The 18,341-nt window shown below is 54.4% G+C and overlaps 1 protein-coding gene and 1 long non-coding RNA gene across 11 annotated transcripts in view; one reads left to right on the top strand and one right to left on the bottom strand.

Annotated features, from left to right (window-relative positions):
- The window catches only part of Mta1 (metastasis associated 1), a 38,232-nt gene extending 23,162 nt beyond the window's left edge, over positions 1-15,070 (top strand). For 2 of the 10 annotated variants that reach the window (XM_029484472.2, XM_029484475.2), the window contains 16 exons: positions 1,393-1,510; positions 4,918-5,020; positions 5,741-5,840; positions 6,152-6,340; positions 8,216-8,290; positions 8,629-8,687; positions 8,978-9,093; positions 9,401-9,552; positions 9,658-9,847; positions 9,980-10,069; positions 11,237-11,389; positions 11,548-11,628; positions 12,833-12,844; positions 13,797-13,828; positions 14,146-14,297; positions 14,383-15,070. In XM_029484472.2, coding sequence (XP_029340332.1) covers positions 1,393-1,510; positions 4,918-5,020; positions 5,741-5,840; positions 6,152-6,340; positions 8,216-8,290; positions 8,629-8,687; positions 8,978-9,093; positions 9,401-9,552; positions 9,658-9,847; positions 9,980-10,069; positions 11,237-11,389; positions 11,548-11,628; positions 12,833-12,844; positions 13,797-13,828; positions 14,146-14,297; positions 14,383-14,533 — 1,773 coding nt within the window. In that variant the 3' untranslated portion in view covers positions 14,534-15,070. Of the gene's footprint in view, positions 1-1,392; positions 1,511-4,917; positions 5,021-5,740; positions 5,841-6,151; positions 6,341-8,215; positions 8,291-8,628; positions 8,688-8,977; positions 9,094-9,400; positions 9,553-9,657; positions 9,848-9,979; positions 10,071-11,236; positions 11,390-11,547; positions 11,629-12,832; positions 12,845-13,796; positions 13,829-14,145; positions 14,298-14,382 lie in introns of those variants that run through there. The other 8 variants (XM_029484474.2, XM_029484476.2, XM_021178716.3 and 5 more) reach the window with 5 other exon arrangements.
- Positions 15,071-16,671: 1,601 nt separating this feature from the next.
- LOC110307069 (uncharacterized) lies at positions 16,672-17,949 on the bottom strand. The gene is made up of 3 exons (XR_003838397.2): positions 17,892-17,949; positions 17,151-17,233; positions 16,672-16,725 (listed from the first exon to the last, which is right to left on the bottom strand). It is a non-coding gene; the product is annotated as an uncharacterized LOC110307069 (long non-coding RNA).
- Between the last annotated feature and the right edge of the window lie 392 nt (positions 17,950-18,341).

Raw genomic sequence — 18,341 nt, forward strand, 5'->3', positions numbered from 1 at the left:
GGCCTAGCCAGGCCTCACTCACTGCGTGGCCAGGATGGAGGAATCCGTCCTACGCTCAGCTTACACCCCTTACACGGGGATCTTGTCCAGATGCAGAGCTCACTGAGAAGCCACGGTGGGGACCCAGCCCATGTTCTCGGCTTAGCCCCACTGCGGCCATGCAGAGCCCGGGAAGAGCTGGGTGTGGTGGTTCAGCTATGCCCATGAGCCCCTTCAGGGCTGGGAATCTGAGCCGCCGTGAGATGTGCACCTCAGCTCTCCAGGCAGGGACCCACTGAGAGAGAAGACCATCCACGTCTCAGACCGTAGCCAGGAGAAGGGAGGCCTAGCATGACCATGCTCCCCAGACTCTCCTCCGCAGTGACAGGCCTGAGTTAGCACCACTGTCCACTGAGTGGACCGGACCCCTAGAGAGGCAGCAGTCGTTGGCTAACACCTCCATGCAGTGGCCAAGAGGTGTTACTGGTGTTCAGAGTGGTAGCGGGAAGAATGGAAGCTGGAAAAGGGGGAGTTGTAAGTCGTGGGGTGGAATGTGAAGGTGAGGGGCCAGCTGCCAAAGAGCTGTGGATGAGCCGGGCAATAGGCCCAGGAACAGGGGCCACCGAGGGCCCAGGTGGTGACGGGAGGGAGGAGGGTGACCTTGGGCCCAGAAGACCACTACTCAGAACTAATGCCATGCTGATTGTATGGAGCGAGGCTGGGCTTAAATCCTGACACAGGAAAGATTAAGAAAGGCTGTGTCGTATGAGTGTCAGCCTGCTGGCCAGGCACAGAGCATCAGAATCAGCCATGAGGATGCAGCCTGGTATGGTCTGTAGCGCTGTGCTTGGTGCCTCTTCATGTGCTTGCCTGCCTTCAGCATGGAGAATTTACTCCTAGATACCGTTTTGTTTTTTTTGTTTGTTTGTTTGTTTTTTTTTGCGCTCATAAGTTGATTTCCCCGCTCCTTTCCCCAACCCCCAGGGGTAGTGGTGATGTTTGAGACAGGTTCTCATGTAGTCCTGGCTGTCTTGGAAGGCACTCTGTAGACCAGGCTGGCCTCACAGAACTCTGCTTGTTTCTGATTCTCAACTGCTGAGGTTAAGGGAGTGTGCCACTGTGCCTGGCCTTCATTAGCTGAGTTTCAAAAGGTTGCAGTGACAGAAAGACAGTGGCTTTTGTGAGGGGGCTGTACACAGCAGCCTTGAGAGCCCCTTAACAGGCAAGTACCCTCTAGCAGTTTGATGAGGGCTCACCCAGTCCTTACTTCACTTCTGTTGCTGCAGGGGCTTCTGCCCTGGGTCCTGGACAGGCAGGGCCACATCCCTCACCCTCAGAACTGGACTGCTTGTCGGATGCAGCTAGAAGAGAAGACTTGTCTGACACCTCTGTCTTGTATGTGCTATTTTTCAGGATTTCTTCTTCTACTCTCTAGTCTACGACCCACAGCAGAAGACCCTCCTGGCTGATAAAGGGGAAATTCGTGTAGGAAACCGGTACCAGGCTGACATCACTGACTTGCTGAAAGAAGGTGAGGTTCAGGCTGGGCCAGCAGCATGGAGGAGGCTGGAGGTAGTACTTGTAGCTTTTACGTAGGCTTCAGCTCCTCCGAGCCTCCGTCCTAGTGGACACTGGCATCCAGCCGCAAGGCTCAAACCCTAGAGCCGCCTGTTGAGCCCTGTGGCTCCTTGACCTCAGATTTCCCTTTGGCAGCTCATTATGAGTTTGATTTTATACTGTTTCTGCTAGGAAAGTATTCTGCCACGTGCCACATTCCCACCCTTGTTCCTTACTTATTTTATTCTTTTGCCTGCATGTATGTCAGGGCACCACTGTATGCAGTGTCTATGGAAGTCAGAAGGCATTAGTGTTAGAGAAGGTTGTAAGCCTCCCTGAGGGGCTAGGAGGTGAGTGAACCCAGGTTTCCTGGGAAAGCAGTCAGTGCTGTTATAACCACTGAGCCATTTCCCCAGCTCCATCCCATGGTTTTTGAGACAGGATCTCATTTATTTATATAACTCAAACTGACTTTGAACTTGCCTTCCTCTTTGGCAAGCCATCATACCTGGCTCATAATTCTACATTCATGGTGTGTGTTTGTGTGGTGTGTGTGTGTGTGTGTGTGTGTGTGTGTGTGTGTATAGAGTCTGGTTTTTCATTCCCCAATGTGAGACTCAGGAATCCAATTTGTCCTTCAAGTCCTTAGTGTACTTTGGAGGTCAGAGGACAATTTGTAGAGTCGGTTGTGTCCTCGCACGTGGGTTCTGGAGACTGAACTCAGGTTGTCAGGCTTAGCAGCAAGCACCTTAGCATACTGAGTCATCTCACCAGCCCCTCCCCGTTAGGGGGGTTAAAATGTCATTCATTCATTCATTCATTCATTCATTCATATATGTAGGGGTTTAGTCAGGAATGCCCTACAAGAATTGAGTCTATCCTAGGTGGCAGCAGAGATCAAACTCAGGTTGTCAGGTCTGGTGGGAAGTGCAGAGCAGATTGACATGAGCTGGCTCAGACCTGGCATCCAAGGCTTGCAGGCCCCTTCCACATCTCCCCTCAGCATCCCTGGCAAAATGTTCTGATGGGCTCGAGATGCTTTGTCTCCTAAGAAAGCACTCAGGCTCTGACCCAGTCAGGCTCCGAGTTCCTGGAACTGTTGGCTTAGCTGGGACCGGAGGCTCAGAGAGCACCACTTCCGTGCACCATGTCTCTGAGGCAATTGCTGTTTGGTTGTTTTGGGGGCCTCAGCTACAGCTTGTCATATGCTAGGACAGTGTGCTGCCTTCAGGGTGGCTGGCCCGACGCAGCACTTGTTTCCTGCGTTTTCCATGCCCTTCCCTTTGCCTTGTGGTTTCTGTTTGATTTTCTGGTGTTTGTTGGACCTCAGAATGAGGTGCTAAGCCCACGTGGGTGGCAGCTGGGTGGGGCCTGGCTGTCGGAGTAGGCGCTTCCCTCTGAGCTGTGTATGGGAGGCTGGTCTTTTCTGACTTGTGTTCGTGCTTGAGCCTCGTTACCCTGTCTCTAACACCTGGGCCTCCAGATGCCCATGCACAACCTCATAGCCAGAGCCAGCCAGCTGCTGCCTGTTGAACTTCTTCCCCAAATAGCCCCAGCCTTCAAGCTCTATAGACAGGCCTGAACTGTGTCCAGCCTCCTAACTCTGAAGCCACGGTATCCGCTTTCTCAGCCTGGCTAAAGGGAAGTGTCAGAGGGAAGTATCAGAGGCCAGCCAAGGCTGTCACAGTCACATGAACTTACACAGGGACCAGAGAGGTGGGAGAGGTCTCAAAGGTCAGAGGACCTTGCTTTCAGCCTCTGTTTCTCAGAATCAAGCTGCTGCAGGTGTCCCAGGCATGTGTGGGCTCATTGGCTTAGTGCTAGGAGAACCCCCAAGAAAGCTATGCTTTGTCTGTGGGGCCTGCCTTGAAAAAAAGCAGGGCCTCAGGGGAGTCTCCAGCTACCACAGTGTCCTCTTCCTTCCTAGTCTCTGCAGCCTTTTGACACAAAGGTCAGCGGCTTCCCCATGGTATCTGTCTTAAAAATTAAGCTTTTAGCCAGGCAGTTGTGGCGCATGCCTTTAATCAATCCCAGCACTTGGGAGGCAGAGGCAGGCAGATTTATGAGTTCGAGGCCAGCCTGGTTTACAGAGTGAGTTCCAGGACAGCCAGGGCTACACAGAAAAAAAAAAAAAAAAGATTAAGCTTTTAGAATGTGTGTGTGTGTGTATATATATACACACCTCCTGTCTGGACAAGACCAGAAGTGTTGCATCTCTTAGAGCTGGAGATACTAATGTTTGTGAGCTCTGGTAGACAGGAGTACTGGAAATTGGAACTTAAGACCTTCGGAAGAGCAATGTATGCTCTTGACGGCTGAGCCACGTCTCCACCCTGTGTGTGTGTTTTGAATGATATGACATGGAATGCTTGCCTTCATTCACTGTATTGGAAATTTCAAAGTGAGTGATGCTGGTTGGGTTGCACAGGCATTCTTTGCTCTCTGTTCCAGGCAGTTGCAGATCATTTGCTATGAACAGCAACTTGGTTTTGGGACCTTAGAATGTCAAGGGTTGTACCCTGTGACACACACACACACACACCCGATTAAGCACAGTTCACATCAAGACTGAAACCCACTCACAACATTGGGGGTAATGCCACTGTCCTGGGCCTGCATAGGCTGGAGTTTATAGACTCCAGCTGTAGCCCAAGAGCACTGGAGAACCTGATGGTTCCATTGCTCCCATGGCTCCTGCCGGGTCCTGTGCAGGGGTGGGACCCTCATCCTCTGTGACTAGCTGGTCATAAGACCTCCCTTGCCTTGCTCTGTCCTGTATTTAGGACCCATAGATAGTAACTCTTCCTGGAGACAGACGTCCAGTCCTTCTGTTGCTCAGTGTCCTGACTAGGAGCCCAGTAGTCGTCAGGAACTCACGTGGAGGCTGTTCATGGCCACATGGAGCATTGATGCCAAGGGCCAAAGGGGATTGATGGGATCTGATGCAAACTGGAAGCTTGATACCTTCACTCAATTATGAATGTAGCCCTTGGCTGGAGACTCAGACAATGGACGACTATGGGATATCTCCTGGGGCATTTCCCTAGAGTCAGGCCTGGCCTGGCTCGGCTTGTGACAAAATTCTCCTTGGAACTCTTGGTCCTGCTGTATGTCTTTTATGAGTATACAGTTATTTCATCAGGAATTGTTCCCTAACTCCGAGAATAATAGAAATCCAAGAGCAGAGTACCTGACCCCTACCCAACCCCTCAGGTCACTCCAACCCCAAGGGGTGTGTGTATGTGCCAGCCTCCTCTCCAAGCCAGCATCTCGTATCACCTGGGGAGAAGTGGCGCCCTGGGACCCTGGGCAGACTTGGTTACGCTGGACTGTTCTCCACAGCCTTTGCTGTTCAACCTGAGCCACATTTGTTCCCTGTAGGTGAGGAGGACGGCCGCGATCAGTCAAAACTGGAGACTAAGGTGTGGGAAGCCCACAATCCGCTTGTGGATAAGCAGATTGACCAGTTTCTGGTGGTGGCCCGGTAAGTTCAGTAAGCAGAGGCCAGCAGGATGTTGCCTGGAGCAGTGTGGTGGGTCTTGGAGACATGGAGCCTTAATTTGTACATCCAACATGGGGGTCCATGGTCTTATCCCTGTTTCTTGCTCAGACCTCTTCCTGAGTATGAATGTAGCCTTCTAAGGCTGCAGATGTCCCTGGAGTCCTGTGACAAGTGCTCCTGGGCATCTTCTCACTGTGTGCCCTAAGGGCTGTCTCCACCACGGGCAGGGCTTCTTCCAGGGCTAGGCTAGGACCTAGCTAAAGAGCTCCTGGCTGGCTGAGTGGGAGGCTAGCGGCTGCTTGAAAGAAGAAGATAGGGCCCCACAATCAGTGCTGAGCCCCCAGAGCAGTTGTGGCTCAGCAAATCCCAGCATGGCCTAGGAGGGGCCTGTCTACATTTGCTACAGACAGTGAGGCTTAGTGTCCCAGGTCCGAGGCAGCTCCCGATGCAGTGACCTCCAGCAGACACACATGGATAGACAAAGAATTCTCTCAACCAGCATTGAGTCATGTTTTGTATGTTGCTTGTCCTCTGATTCTTTCACACCTGGGGACTCATGTCACCACGTGCATCTACAGCTAGCTGAGCCCCAGAGACCCTTTGGTGGGTGTAGCACCTGGGTCCTGGCCATCACTGACTGGCCTGGTGGAGCCTGTCCCTCCAGGTCAACTCTGGTGGTCAGTGGGGTCTCCTTCTCCCCAGCTCTGTGGGTACCTTTGCACGGGCCCTGGATTGCAGCAGCTCCGTGCGGCAGCCTAGCCTGCACATGAGTGCCGCAGCGGCCTCCCGAGACATCACCCTGGTGAGTGGGCCACTTGCCACCTCTCCTGCTTTCTTCTGGGGTCCAGCACCCACCTAGACACAGGGGTCCTAGCAAGGTAACTAAGGACTCAGGACTCCAGCCTTTCCTGGTGTACCTTAGATTTATCTAACATGCTAAGGGAGTTAGGGAGGGTTCCCCCTCCCCCGGGAGGGGCTTGGCAGCTACTAGATTGTCACCTTGAGACCTGAAGGGGTGGGGGTGGTGGTGGTGGGGTCACATCTTGGGTGCAGGAAGACACTCCTTAGAGCCTGGGGATAGCCTGGTCCCAGGGGAACCCTGCTGTCTTGCAGTTCCATGCTATGGACACGCTGCACAAGAACATCTACGACATCTCCAAGGCCATCTCGGCCCTCGTGCCCCAGGGTGGGCCAGTGCTCTGCCGGGATGAGATGGAGGAGTGGTCGGCATCAGAAGCCAACCTTTTTGAGGAAGCTCTGGAAAAATATGGGAAAGATTTCACCGACATTCAACAAGATTTTGTAAGTGCTTAAGCAGGTTGGGGGAGTGGCTATCAGGCTCTCTATGGCCAGGCTCTGCCCTCTCAGTCCAGGGATGATATGGCTAGCAGTGAACGTGAACGTTGGGCAGGCACAGCAGTTCACTGGAGCTAGGATACTGCTGTGGAGGAGGTTCCCTTGGAAGCATCCTCAAGACTTAACAGCTGCCCAAACTTGTTTTTGTTCTGTTTTTGTTCTGAAGCTGAACCTCACTCCTGTGTGCAGTTCTAGCAAGTCTTCAGGGTGTTTAGTGTGGGAGAGCTGAGTTCTCAGAGGTCCCCCCACTCATACCCCACACCCCAAAAAAACTTCCCAAAAGACTGAATAGTGTTAAACTTGACTAAAAGCCTACAGGCACTCTGGAGTGCATATCTGTATGAGGTGAGGTAGCTGGGCCACCTTCATAACAGCCTTGAGAAGGTGGGGTTTCTGGGATCCAGGATGTAGTAAGCGGACTATATGGACACTAAATGGACTCCAATGGATACTGGAGCGCTATGAAAATAGCAAGACTGACTGAGCATGGTGAAACATGCCTGTAATCCTAGCACTGAGAAGGCTGAGGCAGGAGGATCCAGCCTGGGAAACTGCTACAAACAAACAAGTCAGCTCATTAGCAAACCAGAACCAGGGTGGCAGAGCTGGGAGCATACAGAGTGCTGATGTAGGCTGGAGGCCTGAAGGGGTGGGCCTGGGGGACTCGGGTGCTGGTCACTCACTGGGCCACAGCACCCACAGTCTCTGCTCAACGGCCTGGCATGTAACCGGATTTAAAAAATTGCAACTAAATGACGTGAGCAGAGCCTCTTAGATGAAAAGTAGCACTTGGAAGACTTGGGTAGGAAGACAGCGATGAGAACTGAGCGGGCGGCCCTGGAGAGTCTCTCTGTGCTTCTAGACACGTTTCAGCAGGTAAACTGAGTCTGTCAGACTCTGGGCTGACTGGGCGAGAGGATCGAGTGAACCAGGCACAGAAACAGGGCTCTACACAACACAGGCAGACTCACCTCTCTCATGCCACTCTATGAGTCTGCTCACAGGAAATTGTTTGTAGATAAAGCTCAAAGATCTAAAGAGACAATGTTTGCAGGTGACATTTAACCAGCACACTAGCCTTTAAAGACTGAAGTTGCCAGCCTTGGTGTGTAGCTCAGTGAGAGAATGCATCCCTTGTATGTAGGAGACCCTGGTTCTGATCCCTGCCACTGCCAAAAGACCAAACTAACTCCGGGGAGAAGACGAAACTTGAGTGATGTAGCTGGTGGCCCAGGGAGCACTGGAAGGAGGTACAGGGTTAGGGACTTGTAGCTGTGTGCTGAAAGAGAGAAACCTTAGGTGCTTGACACTGGAATGCAACACATAACGGGAGGGACAAAGAACATGGAAAAGTCGCCCTGGAGCTCAGTAACCCAGAGAAGCGGGAGGTTTGGCGTTCCAGCCAAGGCGTTAAGAATGTGGGCAGTGCAGGGGCCTCTCATTTAAGCCCCTGAGAATGGGTGATTCCAGCAAATTCACCCCTCTCTGGTTCTGGAAGCTGAGAAGTCCATGGTTGAGGGACTTCAGCTGATCTTGTCCATACATCTCTGATTCTTGGTAAGAACAGAACCAAGTTATGGTCATCTCCTTCCAGGCATAATCGTAATCGTTTTAGCTTGGATTTTCAAGGGAAGAGCAAGGTCAACCAGATACTTGCTGTGGCCTTGCTGTGGCCTGGCTGTTTTTAATGAACGCTGGGGGCGGGGTGCCGTTAGTGGGAGACCTGACGTGATACCCAGCACTGCCTCTGCCGCTCTTCTCCTTCGCCTGTGTGGGCAGCAGCCCTGTTCTGCCACCCATCGTGTTGCCTTGTCCCCGCAGCTCCCATGGAAGTCGCTCACCAGCATCATTGAGTATTACTACATGTGGAAGACCACCGACAGATACGTCCAGCAGGTATGTGCTGTTCACTCTCGTACCACGCTGTCTGTCCTCTCCAATCCCCATATAGCCACATTACATTTGTTCATACTTTCCCAACGACTTCCCCTTAAGCCCTAGAGCAAAGAGGAAGGAGCTAGGGTCACTAGAGGACTCAGAGACTGGAGGAAGGGACATTCCTCACCCTTAGCCAGCCTGGTACCCCACTTCCTGGGCCTAGGCTGGCCAGGGAGGGCCATGCAAGTTTTCCCTAAGGATGCCAGTGATGGAGAAAGAATAGTGACCCCTCCCTGTGGCCTCCCAGCTTCCCTGGCCAGCCTGGTGACCTCCTTCACCCTCTGTTTTGTTTAAAGAAACGTTTGAAAGCAGCTGAAGCTGAGAGCAAGTTAAAGCAGGTTTATATTCCCAACTAGTAAGTCCTATTTCATGTTCCTGGGGCGGGTAAGGGTGGGCGATGGGTATAGGACTCCAGGTTTGGCAGCCTCCGGAGTTGAACTGAAGAACCTCTGCCACCCTTCTCATGAGCTTGCTCCACTGGGGAGGAGGGATCAGGATTTAAGCTTTTTTGGCCCAGGAGTTAATCTGGGTTTAGTGCTAAGCATTTTGGGCTATGGCAGCTGAAACAGTGGACAGAGGGACAGGGATGTCTGTGGGGATGCAGACACCCCAGGGCACCTGTGACTGATCCCTCTCCTCCATCAGTAACAAGCCCAACCCAAACCAGATCAGCGCCAACAGTGTCAAGGCCACTGTAGTGAATGGCACAGGGACACCAGGCCAGAGCCCCGGGGCCGGTCGGGCCTGCGAGAGCTGTTACAGTAAGTGCTGTCCCGGCTGGCACCCACCCTGGGCAGCAGGGGCCACGGGAATGGATGCTACTGTGTGGCCCCTGAAGGCCCCTGTGCCCAAACCTGGAATGACTCACCATAGTGGGGCTGCAGTGGTGGTGGCGGCGGCGGGGGGAGGGGTAGTTTGGAAGAGTTTCTCAGGAGTATGAGGTTGGCCTCCTTTGGTCCTGAGCCAGGGGTTGGGGTGGCTGTGGTGGCGGTGGGGACACTGTGGGATGCTCTCTGCACCGTTGGTCCTGCTTAAGAATCCATCTATTTCCAACTTTGTTGTCCGTAGCCACACAGTCTTACCAGTGGTATTCTTGGGGTCCCCCTAACATGCAGTGTCGCCTCTGCGCATCTTGTTGGACATATTGGAAGAAATATGGTGGCTTGAAAATGCCAACCCGGTTAGATGGAGAGAGGCCGGGACCAAACCGCAATAACATGGTAAGTGGGACACACCATACTGATCTGCCACCTGCTGCATGTCAGCCTCGGGTCCTTGGCTTCCAGTCACAGTGCTGTATTGGGGCGGTGTGCCCCATTCCACAGAGTCCCCATGGCATCCCAGCTCGGAGCAGTGGGAGCCCCAAGTTTGCCATGAAGACTAGGCAGGCCTTCTACCTGCATACTACCAAGTTGACACGCATTGCCCGGCGCTTGTGCCGTGAGATCCTACGCCCATGGCATGCTGCCCGCCACCCCTACATGCCCATCAACAGCGCAGCAATCAAGGCTGAATGTGAGTCTTCCCCTGTTCTCTTTCTTGGGCCTAGCAGGAGCCACACTCAGGCAGAGTGTCCAGGTTGGGGTACAGGTAAGGGCCCTAGCTCTTGGGGAACATAGTTCTTCACCATACCTTGTCCTTGTCCAGGCACAGCACGGCTGCCCGAAGCTTCCCAGAGCCCACTGGTGCTGAAGCAGGTCGTACGGAAGCCCCTGGAGGCCGTGCTCCGGTATCTTGGTAAGCTCAACGGCTGGGATCCTCGCACCCCGTCTAGGAAATACTGAGTGATCACCTAGTTTACATTATGCCCGGCGTGCCTGGCTCAGGAATACCCACAGAGAGCTGTGCTGTTCCTGTTCCCTCCAGGTCCTGAGTTCCAGATCCTCTGGTTTTAACCTTCCTGGCATACTCTGTGTCCTGACTAAAAGTTTTTGTTTGAGACAGGGTCTTTCTTTGTACATAGCCCTGGCTATCCTGGAACTATGTAGATCAGGCTGGCCTCAAACTCAAGATCCTCCTGCCTCTTCCTCCAAAGTGCTGGGATTAAAGGCGTGCGCTACCACTGATTTCTGACTCAGGTTTATCCAGGCAGAACCCTAACAACAGAGCCCCAGGGTTCAGGGGACACCTGCTGCTGCAAGGAGGTCTCTCCCTAACATAAGGCAGCGTTGGAGGCTTCTGTGAGCCCGTGAGGCTGGCAGTCTTGCAGGGATAGCTCCTTGCCTGTGTTTGTGGACTGTTGACTTCTCGGCAGTGCCCCTGGCCATTTAGGAGTGGCACATCATAGGAGGTTGTGCCAGACACTTGGGGTCACTTGTTTGTAGGGTTTGAGTGACTTAGTCTGCCAGCATGGAGTGAACAGTCCTTCTAGAAAGGACATTCCAGAACCATAAGCTAAGTGTGTTCGTTGCAGGCACAAGTGCCTGGCTTTGCTCCCTGGGTCCTAGGCCCCAGGACTAGCCTCACCCAGGAGGGTGTGGTCAGTGCCAGGACCTGCCTTCTGTGGGGTGGGTCCTTGCTTGGGCCAGCCAGGCTGCTCAATGTCTGGCCAGTAGCCAGTCTTCTGCCATCAGACCCGGTGGCCTGGATGTGGAGGCTGTCTGATGGAACTCGTGTGTTTATGGGCAGTGTCTGGATCTTGTAAGCTCTTGGCACTTACACAGCTATCCTGTAGCTAGCCTTGCAGTGGACTAGGCTCTGCTTGGCTGCCGCCCTTCCTGAAGATATCCTAGATAGCCTTCCTGCTAAGGGTGCTTTGATCCCTGGTGTCAGTGAGCTCTGGTAACATAGGGCTGCTTCCTTCTAGCCTAATCAGTGGGGCTATAGGCTAGGAACGTATTGTTGATGCATGGAGCCTCCTGTACTGTGTTTCTGAACCACACCCTTACCCTTTCATTGCCACAGAGACCCATCCCCGCCCGCCTAAGCCCGACCCTGTGAAGAGTTCATCCAGTGTGCTCAGCAGTCTGACCCCTGCCAAGTCAGCCCCTGTCATCAACAATGGCTCCCCTACCATCCTGGGCAAGAGGAGCTATGAGCAGCACAATGGGGTAGATGGTGAGTGTGAGCTTAAGGACTGGCCCTATGAAGAGGCCAAGCCAGGCCTTCTGGGAGCTGCAGGGCTGGCCCTTGAAGGAAGCCAGGCCTCCTGAGGGCCATGGGACTAGGGCTAGCCCTGGAGCTCCACGTGACTCTTATTCAACCGGCTGTCTTAGTTGATGTTTTCTCTCCCTCTCTCTCCTGTTCCTGGGCACTGCCAGGCAACATGAAGAAGCGCCTCTTGATGCCCAGTAGGGGTAAGGCCTGGGGCGGCCGCTGGCGGGGTGCTGTGGCCGAGTCCTGTCGTGATGCCTGTGTGTACTGTCTGCTAGCAGACTGGGCGGTTCAGGGCACGTATAGGGGCAGTCCACACAGACCCAGGCCACAGCCCATACTTCCGTGCTCCTGTAGACTTGTCTCTTGGTAGAGGGCCCATGAACCCTGGGTCTCTGGCCATGGCCTGTTTTGGCCTGAGCCATGGATGGACTGTCCTTGCACGAGGCCCCTGGTGCCCCCACTGCTATTGCGCTGTGACTGCTCGCATGCCTTCAGCCTTGCTTGTAGGGCCGCTAGTGCTACCTGCAATTTTTGTGTGCCCTGCCTGATGGGAACAGTAGGGATGGGTTGGTGGCTGGGCTTACATGCGGCCCTTGTGTCTGCTGAGGATTAGCTTGGAGTCTGCTGATGGGGTAAGGGTTGTGGGGCACACGCCTGCTCTGGCTGTGAGGGTAGCACCAAGTCTCAATGTCAGTGTGGGAAACACCAACCAGCCAGCATGACCCTGCTCAGGCCCCTCCCCAGTGTCAAGACGCGAGCCCAGGAGGCAGCAGTGGGCAGCGACTGTCTAACTGTACCTTATTCCCTCTCAAGGTTGCTTTGGAAGCTTGCCAGCTGTCAGGTACCCAAGCAGGCATATCCCTTTTGTGTGGCTATGGGACTGGCCATGTTATCTACACCTCAGTCCAGGGGCCCAGGCATGCCCTTCCCAGACCTGGTTTCTATAAAGAACTGTTCATTTCCACTGAATTTTTTCGAAGTCTATCCTGCAGACCTGAGGTGTGTCCTGCAATGAGTACCCAACCAGGATGTAGTGGGAACTCATTGGCCCTGTGAGTGGTCTAGGCAGCTCCCGTGTCAGAGGGTCTAGCCACAAGAGAAGTGGCTGTCCTGAAGTTGTAAAATTAGGCCTCAGTACTGGAACTAGCCTAGGAGCCATAGGCTGGCTGGCTAGAGACAGCCTTAACCTTAGTGGTGCGCCTCAGGCCTGGACCTTGCATAAATAAGCAGGGCAGGTGGAAACTCTGGACAAGGCACTAGCCCCTGGCACCCAAGGTTCTTAACTCACTAACCCTTGCCCCATACTGCCTGCTGCTCTGCCCTGCGGCTTAGCTGCCTGTGCATGCAGCTCACTCTTAACTCTAGTGTGTATCTTCTCTCTCTGCCGCCTCCTCACTCGGGCAGGCACTTACCTGGGTAAGTAGCTCTTGTGATAGGGCTTTGTGTGGGCACAAGGGTGGGGTCCCAGTAGGTACTGTGAGCAAGCTGACCCGAGAGCCAAATGAGCTGCTAGAGAAAGGCTGGGTCCAGGATTCTGGGAAAGGGCAGACTGCAGGTAGAGACAGGCTAGTCTCTAAATCCACATTTGGGAGACTGAAGCTGGGAGGATCTTGGGTTCCAGGTAGCTGGGATACATGCTTAGGCCCTGTCTTAAAATATTTCTTATAAAAAAGAGGGAGATCTCTGATGAAGGGTTTGGTAACTGGCAGATTGTCATGGGGTCCATCCAGTGGCACTAGCCAGGCATGGTAGAGGAGTCCTGTCTTGTTCCCTGCTTGGGGCCAGCCCATCCAGAGACCTGTTTGGCACACTCGCTTACCCATGGCAGCAGATCTGTGATGCAGTGCTTCCTGCTGCGGTGGGATGCCAGGGCCTAGGCTTTGCCTCTCAGCCTCATTCCAGTGACATCTCAGTTTCTCCTTAGGCCCTCAGCCTACAAGCATGCTGTTGTCATCAGAGATCTGTTTCCTACCTAGCATCTGCTGTTTGCATTCTGAGCAAGCAGCAGATGATTGCTGCCCTAAGCAGCCATAGGGAGGATGAGGCACACACGGCCCTGCAGCTGTGCCCTTGACATATACCTTAGCCTGGTGTCAGACCGGGACCCCAGACTGCCAAACTGCCGAATCCTCTGCTGGCCAGGGTATAGGTGGCCCTCAGGGTCGGCAGGGCTACGGGACCACCTGAGCTAGCTGAGGACATCTTACAGGCAGGCTCCTTGGGTGTGGACTTTGGTTGGAGGGGTTGCCTCAGGAGGTCCATCCCCCACCTCCTCCTTTGTGGCCTGGGCTTAGAAGCACTGGCAGTCAGTGTGGATGCATAGCATGCTCCCCCTGCTCTGGCCTCACTTTGTGTTCTTTTTCATCAGGTTTGGCAAACCATGGACAGACCAGGCACATGGTAAGAATGGGTGACTAGGGGATTGACATGCTTCTGTGTATGCACACATCCCTCAAGGTATTGAGGAAGTGGCCCAGGTAGCTCTCACTCCTCACCATGTGCCATGCAGAGCATCTGTGAGCCCTGGCCAGACCTAACAGGTAGCATAGACCCAGTGCATTCAGGTCTCCAGCCCTCCAGGGGCTTCCTACCTGGGCTGTGAGTTAGCTGTGGAGCCTTGAGGCCTGGCTGCCCAGGAGGTTAGGGTCTCGGGCTGAGAGTTATAAGGTCAGGTCAGGGTTCTGTCTTCCTGTGTTCATTCCTCTTGTTCACCACAGGGACCAAGTCGGAATCTCCTGCTCAATGGGAAGTCCTACCCCACCAAAGTGCGCCTAATCCGTGGTGGCTCCCTGCCTCCGGTTAAGCGGCGGCGAATGAACTGGATTGACGCCCCAGATGATGTATTTTACATGGCCACCGAGGAGACCAGGTTGGAACCTTTTCTGGGACAGGACGGGATATGGGAGTCTTCAGCTACCACCCTCTGATTTGTACTGGTTTACCTCTTCCCACAGGAAAATCCGAAAGCTGCTCTCATCCTCAGAAACCAAGCGTGCTGCCCGCCGGCCCTACAAACCCATTGCCCTGCGCCAGAGCCAGGCCCTGCCGCTGCGGCCACCCCCACCTGCACCAGTCAATGATGAGCCCATTGTTATTGAGGACTAGGCGGTCACCCACACCGTGGCCTGCCTGGGCCCCTCCATCAGCCCCAGAGTATCCAGTGAGGCCTGCAGAGGCCAAGCGCGGCCTCCCTCCCCCACCAGACTGCTGCCCACCCTACCCTCTGTTTCCGTAGTGCCCCAACTCCCGCCCTCACATGCAGAGAAACTGCTCCTCTGGTGGACACGTGGGGAAGAAGTGTGGTCTAACTTATTCCAAGACACCGAGGAGTCTTTTTTAGCTTTGTGTTTACTTTCTGGCTGGAGCAGAGCTGAGGAGCGCCCTGGGCCGTGTGCTGCAGGGCTTCTCACCCGGGGTGGGCTCTAAGGTTTTGTTGTGTTCTGTTGAAGGTGCCATTTTAAATTTTATTTTTATTACTTTTTTGTAGATGAACTTGAGCTCTGTAACTTACACCTGGATGTTAGGATTGGTGCAGCAGCCAGCAGCGGCCAAGCTGCCTGCAGGGTTGGTCCCCTGTCTTTTCAAGTAATTTTCATATTAAACAAAAACAAAGAAAAAAATCTCATAAAAAGGAAAACCCCACCAAGCCCTTCTGCGTCTTTTGTTCCCAGTCCCTCTCCTGGTTTAGTTAGGGCCATGAACCTAAGCTGCTCTGATACCCGAAATACCCAGGGCATCCCTTGGCAGAAAGATGGGCAGTAGCCACAGCTAGGGTCAGCTTAGCGCTGGGGGTCTTACTCAGGCTGGCAGAGCATACCACTCTGAGACCTATTCCTGCAGGCCTTTGGCCCAGGGCCTTGCTGCCCTTCCAAGGGGGACTGGACACAGAGGACGCCTTGTGCAGAAACAGTGTCTTCACGTGCCACAATGAGAGCTGACCCTACCTGAGGCCCCACAACTTTTTTCTACCAGGATTTTCTACCTGGGTCAGCTTGGCACAGAAGCTTAAGGTCCAGGGCCCACCCCCTGTGCCCAGCAGATCTCTTGCCCCAGCTGTCAGGCTTTCTGTGCTAAGCTGTGCTGCCCTGGCAGGTGTGCTTTTCTCAAGAATTTGCTCATATTTCTGCTCAGAAATCCTATCTCCGCCTGCGCTTAGCCTTGCAGGCCTAGAGACAGGTGCGGGCCTGGCCAGCTACGGGAGGGAGAGAGATCTGGCTCTGCAGGCCATCGTCCCTCAGGCTGCTGCAGCCTCTCAGCTGGCCAAGAGGAGGCTCAGATAGACCCTTTCTGGGAACAGTGGAGTCTTTTGGCCCCTGCCTCCTGGCCCCCCTTGCCCTCCTCAGGCGCCTGTGATGTGTAGAAATCGCAGTCGGGATTAAAATAGAAACCATTTATGTTCCCACTTGAGATATAGATAAGGGGTATCTCAGCTTCCCTGAGCTTGTGATGAGGCTTATCGGGGTGACAGGCCAGGTGTCAGGGACAGTGCTGTGACACATACCCTACTCACATCCCCAGGGTCATTGGGCTTCTCCCGGTTGCTCTGGCCTCTACCAGGGCCTCCTGTGAGTCCTTTTCCCATCGGGAGTCTGGGGAGCATGGCTCCATCGAGGTCCAGATGAAGCCCCTTCTGGCCTAGTTCCCTCAGCTTTCCACAGACACAGGTCTCTTTCTTACTGACATTCCTAAGTGGGCTCCAGTGCCCACTATAGAAACAGGGCTAAGACTATTGGACATGAAAGCCAAGGTGAAGAACGGGAATTAGACATAGGCTGGTGGTTCATGGGCCCAGGAAAGTAATCTACACTATCCTGAAGCCTTTTAATGAGAAAAACGGGTAGGACCCATTCTACAATGGTCAGGCAGTCATGACTCGAGAGACTGGTGCTGACTTGAAGACCTGGATGTAGCTCAGAGCCACCATTCCAGGTCTTGCCATTCCTGGCCATAGGTTCCCACGGTAGATCTGTGACCCTGCCCTAGATGACAGGACACGTGAAGATAGAATTCCAATGTATTATCTTGTTGGGGCCTTAGAGAAGAGAGCTGCTGACCTGCTCCACACCACAGCATCTACCAGGACACAAATGAGTTCATCCTAGCTGAGGAAGGAGGGACCCTGTCCCAAAAGGCACTGTGGAAGCCTCTACCTACCTCTTCCCTTGGCTGGTGTGTGTCCAGAGGTGCCTTTCTGTGCCTGCCCATCCTGTTACAGCCTCAGGCGTGGAGGTCAAGGTCACTGCTTGTCATTGGCCCATGTGCCTTCCTGCCAGGCTCACAACAGCCCCGTAGCCCTCCTTCATTGTCCAGGGACCCAGCAGAGGAGGTAGGACCGAAGCAGCAATTAGGTACGCTTTCTTACCCGGCCCTCTCCATCCCCTTCTCACCCTGGGCATCCAGCCAGGATTGCCTGCCATTCTTTTGCAGTCACCCCTGGGAGGGGGCCTACTCCTATCCACTCTCATTGTGGCCGGGCACCCTTGAGGCCTTTTTAGAAGACTAGCTGTGCTTAGCCCAGTCAGCCCTGTCTTTCATGGCAGATATTAGCGGTGGAGTGGTCAAGCAGACTGGTACCTAGAGGTCCACAGGACTCCTAAGATGGGAAGCTGGAGGGGGCACAGTAATGGATGCTTGGGTCAGGACACCTATAAATTCAGCCTGAACAGGAACCTGGCTGTGAGCGAAGGGTATGTCCAGGAAGGCTTCCTTGCCTGCCTCTCACCTTGGCTGGCATGTGTCCACAGGTGCCAGGGGGAGCTGGTCTGGCTGGTCAGTCAGGCTTGGAGGGGGTGGCACGTTTCTGGGCTGTTGTCACCATGGAAATGGCAGTTACTGCAGGATATGTGTACAAAGGAAGGGCCACCACATGGAGCTATAAGAGTAGGCCAGGGATCACCAACATGCCTGGTACCTGGGACCACTTGGCTCCCAGTCCATGGGCTGGACAGAGAAATGAAATGTGGGTGTCCAGCACGGCAGTGAGGAAAGTGTGGGAGGGGTATCTCTGGAGTCAGCTGTCCATACTGGACCGGGTCATCAGGGTTTGGGACTTGTAGAGTGTTTGTTTCCCAGGCCCAAGGCCCAGGTTGGGTCAAGAGGCTCAGAGAGAGGCCTGGAGGTCCATGGGAGTCAAAGTAAGGAGGGTGGGATGGCAAGCAAGCCCTTAGTGGGAAGGAAACTGGAAGGACAAGCAGGATTTCTGGCTCTGCTACTCTACGGAATGCTTTGGGGCCAGCATTCTGGGAGTCAGAGACTCTAGTCTGAGGAAGAGCAGCAGCAACCTCACAGAAGGGGGTATTAGCCCACAACACTTGCTGCGGAGGAAATTCGCAGGTACCCCCTAAAAGTGCCTTAGAGGCAAGTGCACCTGCGGGCCCGTCAGAGCCTGCTCTGGCTGACGCCACCCCAACCCCCACTCATCCCAGTGGTTTCTTAAGCTGTTTTTGGAAGTGGTGGCGCTTACAAGTGAGCCTCGCCCGCCCCTCCTTCAGCACCACAGACAGGACCGCGGCGCCCCGCCCGGAATCCGATGCTTCGTGCTTCTGTGCGCCGAGACCGTTGCTATAGAAACGAGGCAACAAAGGGAGGCGGCGCCCGGAGGCGCGAGGGGCGGGGGGGGGCGTCCCGCGGGCTTCTCGTGCCCCCTCCTACCACGAGCAGGCTCGGGCCTCGAGACCTAAAGCTGGGGATCCCAAGTCCGTTCTACAGCTAGAGATCAGTATGTGGCCATGGAATCCTCGGGCGATCCCTGTGGACGCCACCTCACTCCGGGGTAGGGGGCGCTAGGCCGGACCCTTCCGACCCTGGCAGGTGCGCCCCGCCTGCAGCGCGCCCAGCTGCTGGCGTCTAGGGGGCGGGCTCCAGAGGCCCCGCCCAGGTCTCGGAGCCAATCGACGTCCGGGGGCGGGCGGGG

This window comes from Mus caroli, unplaced genomic scaffold (assembly GCF_978045245.1).
Source record: "Mus caroli unplaced genomic scaffold, Mus_caroli_1 scaffold_14, whole genome shotgun sequence".
Classification (NCBI taxonomy): Eukaryota; Metazoa; Chordata; class Mammalia; order Rodentia; family Muridae; genus Mus; species Mus caroli.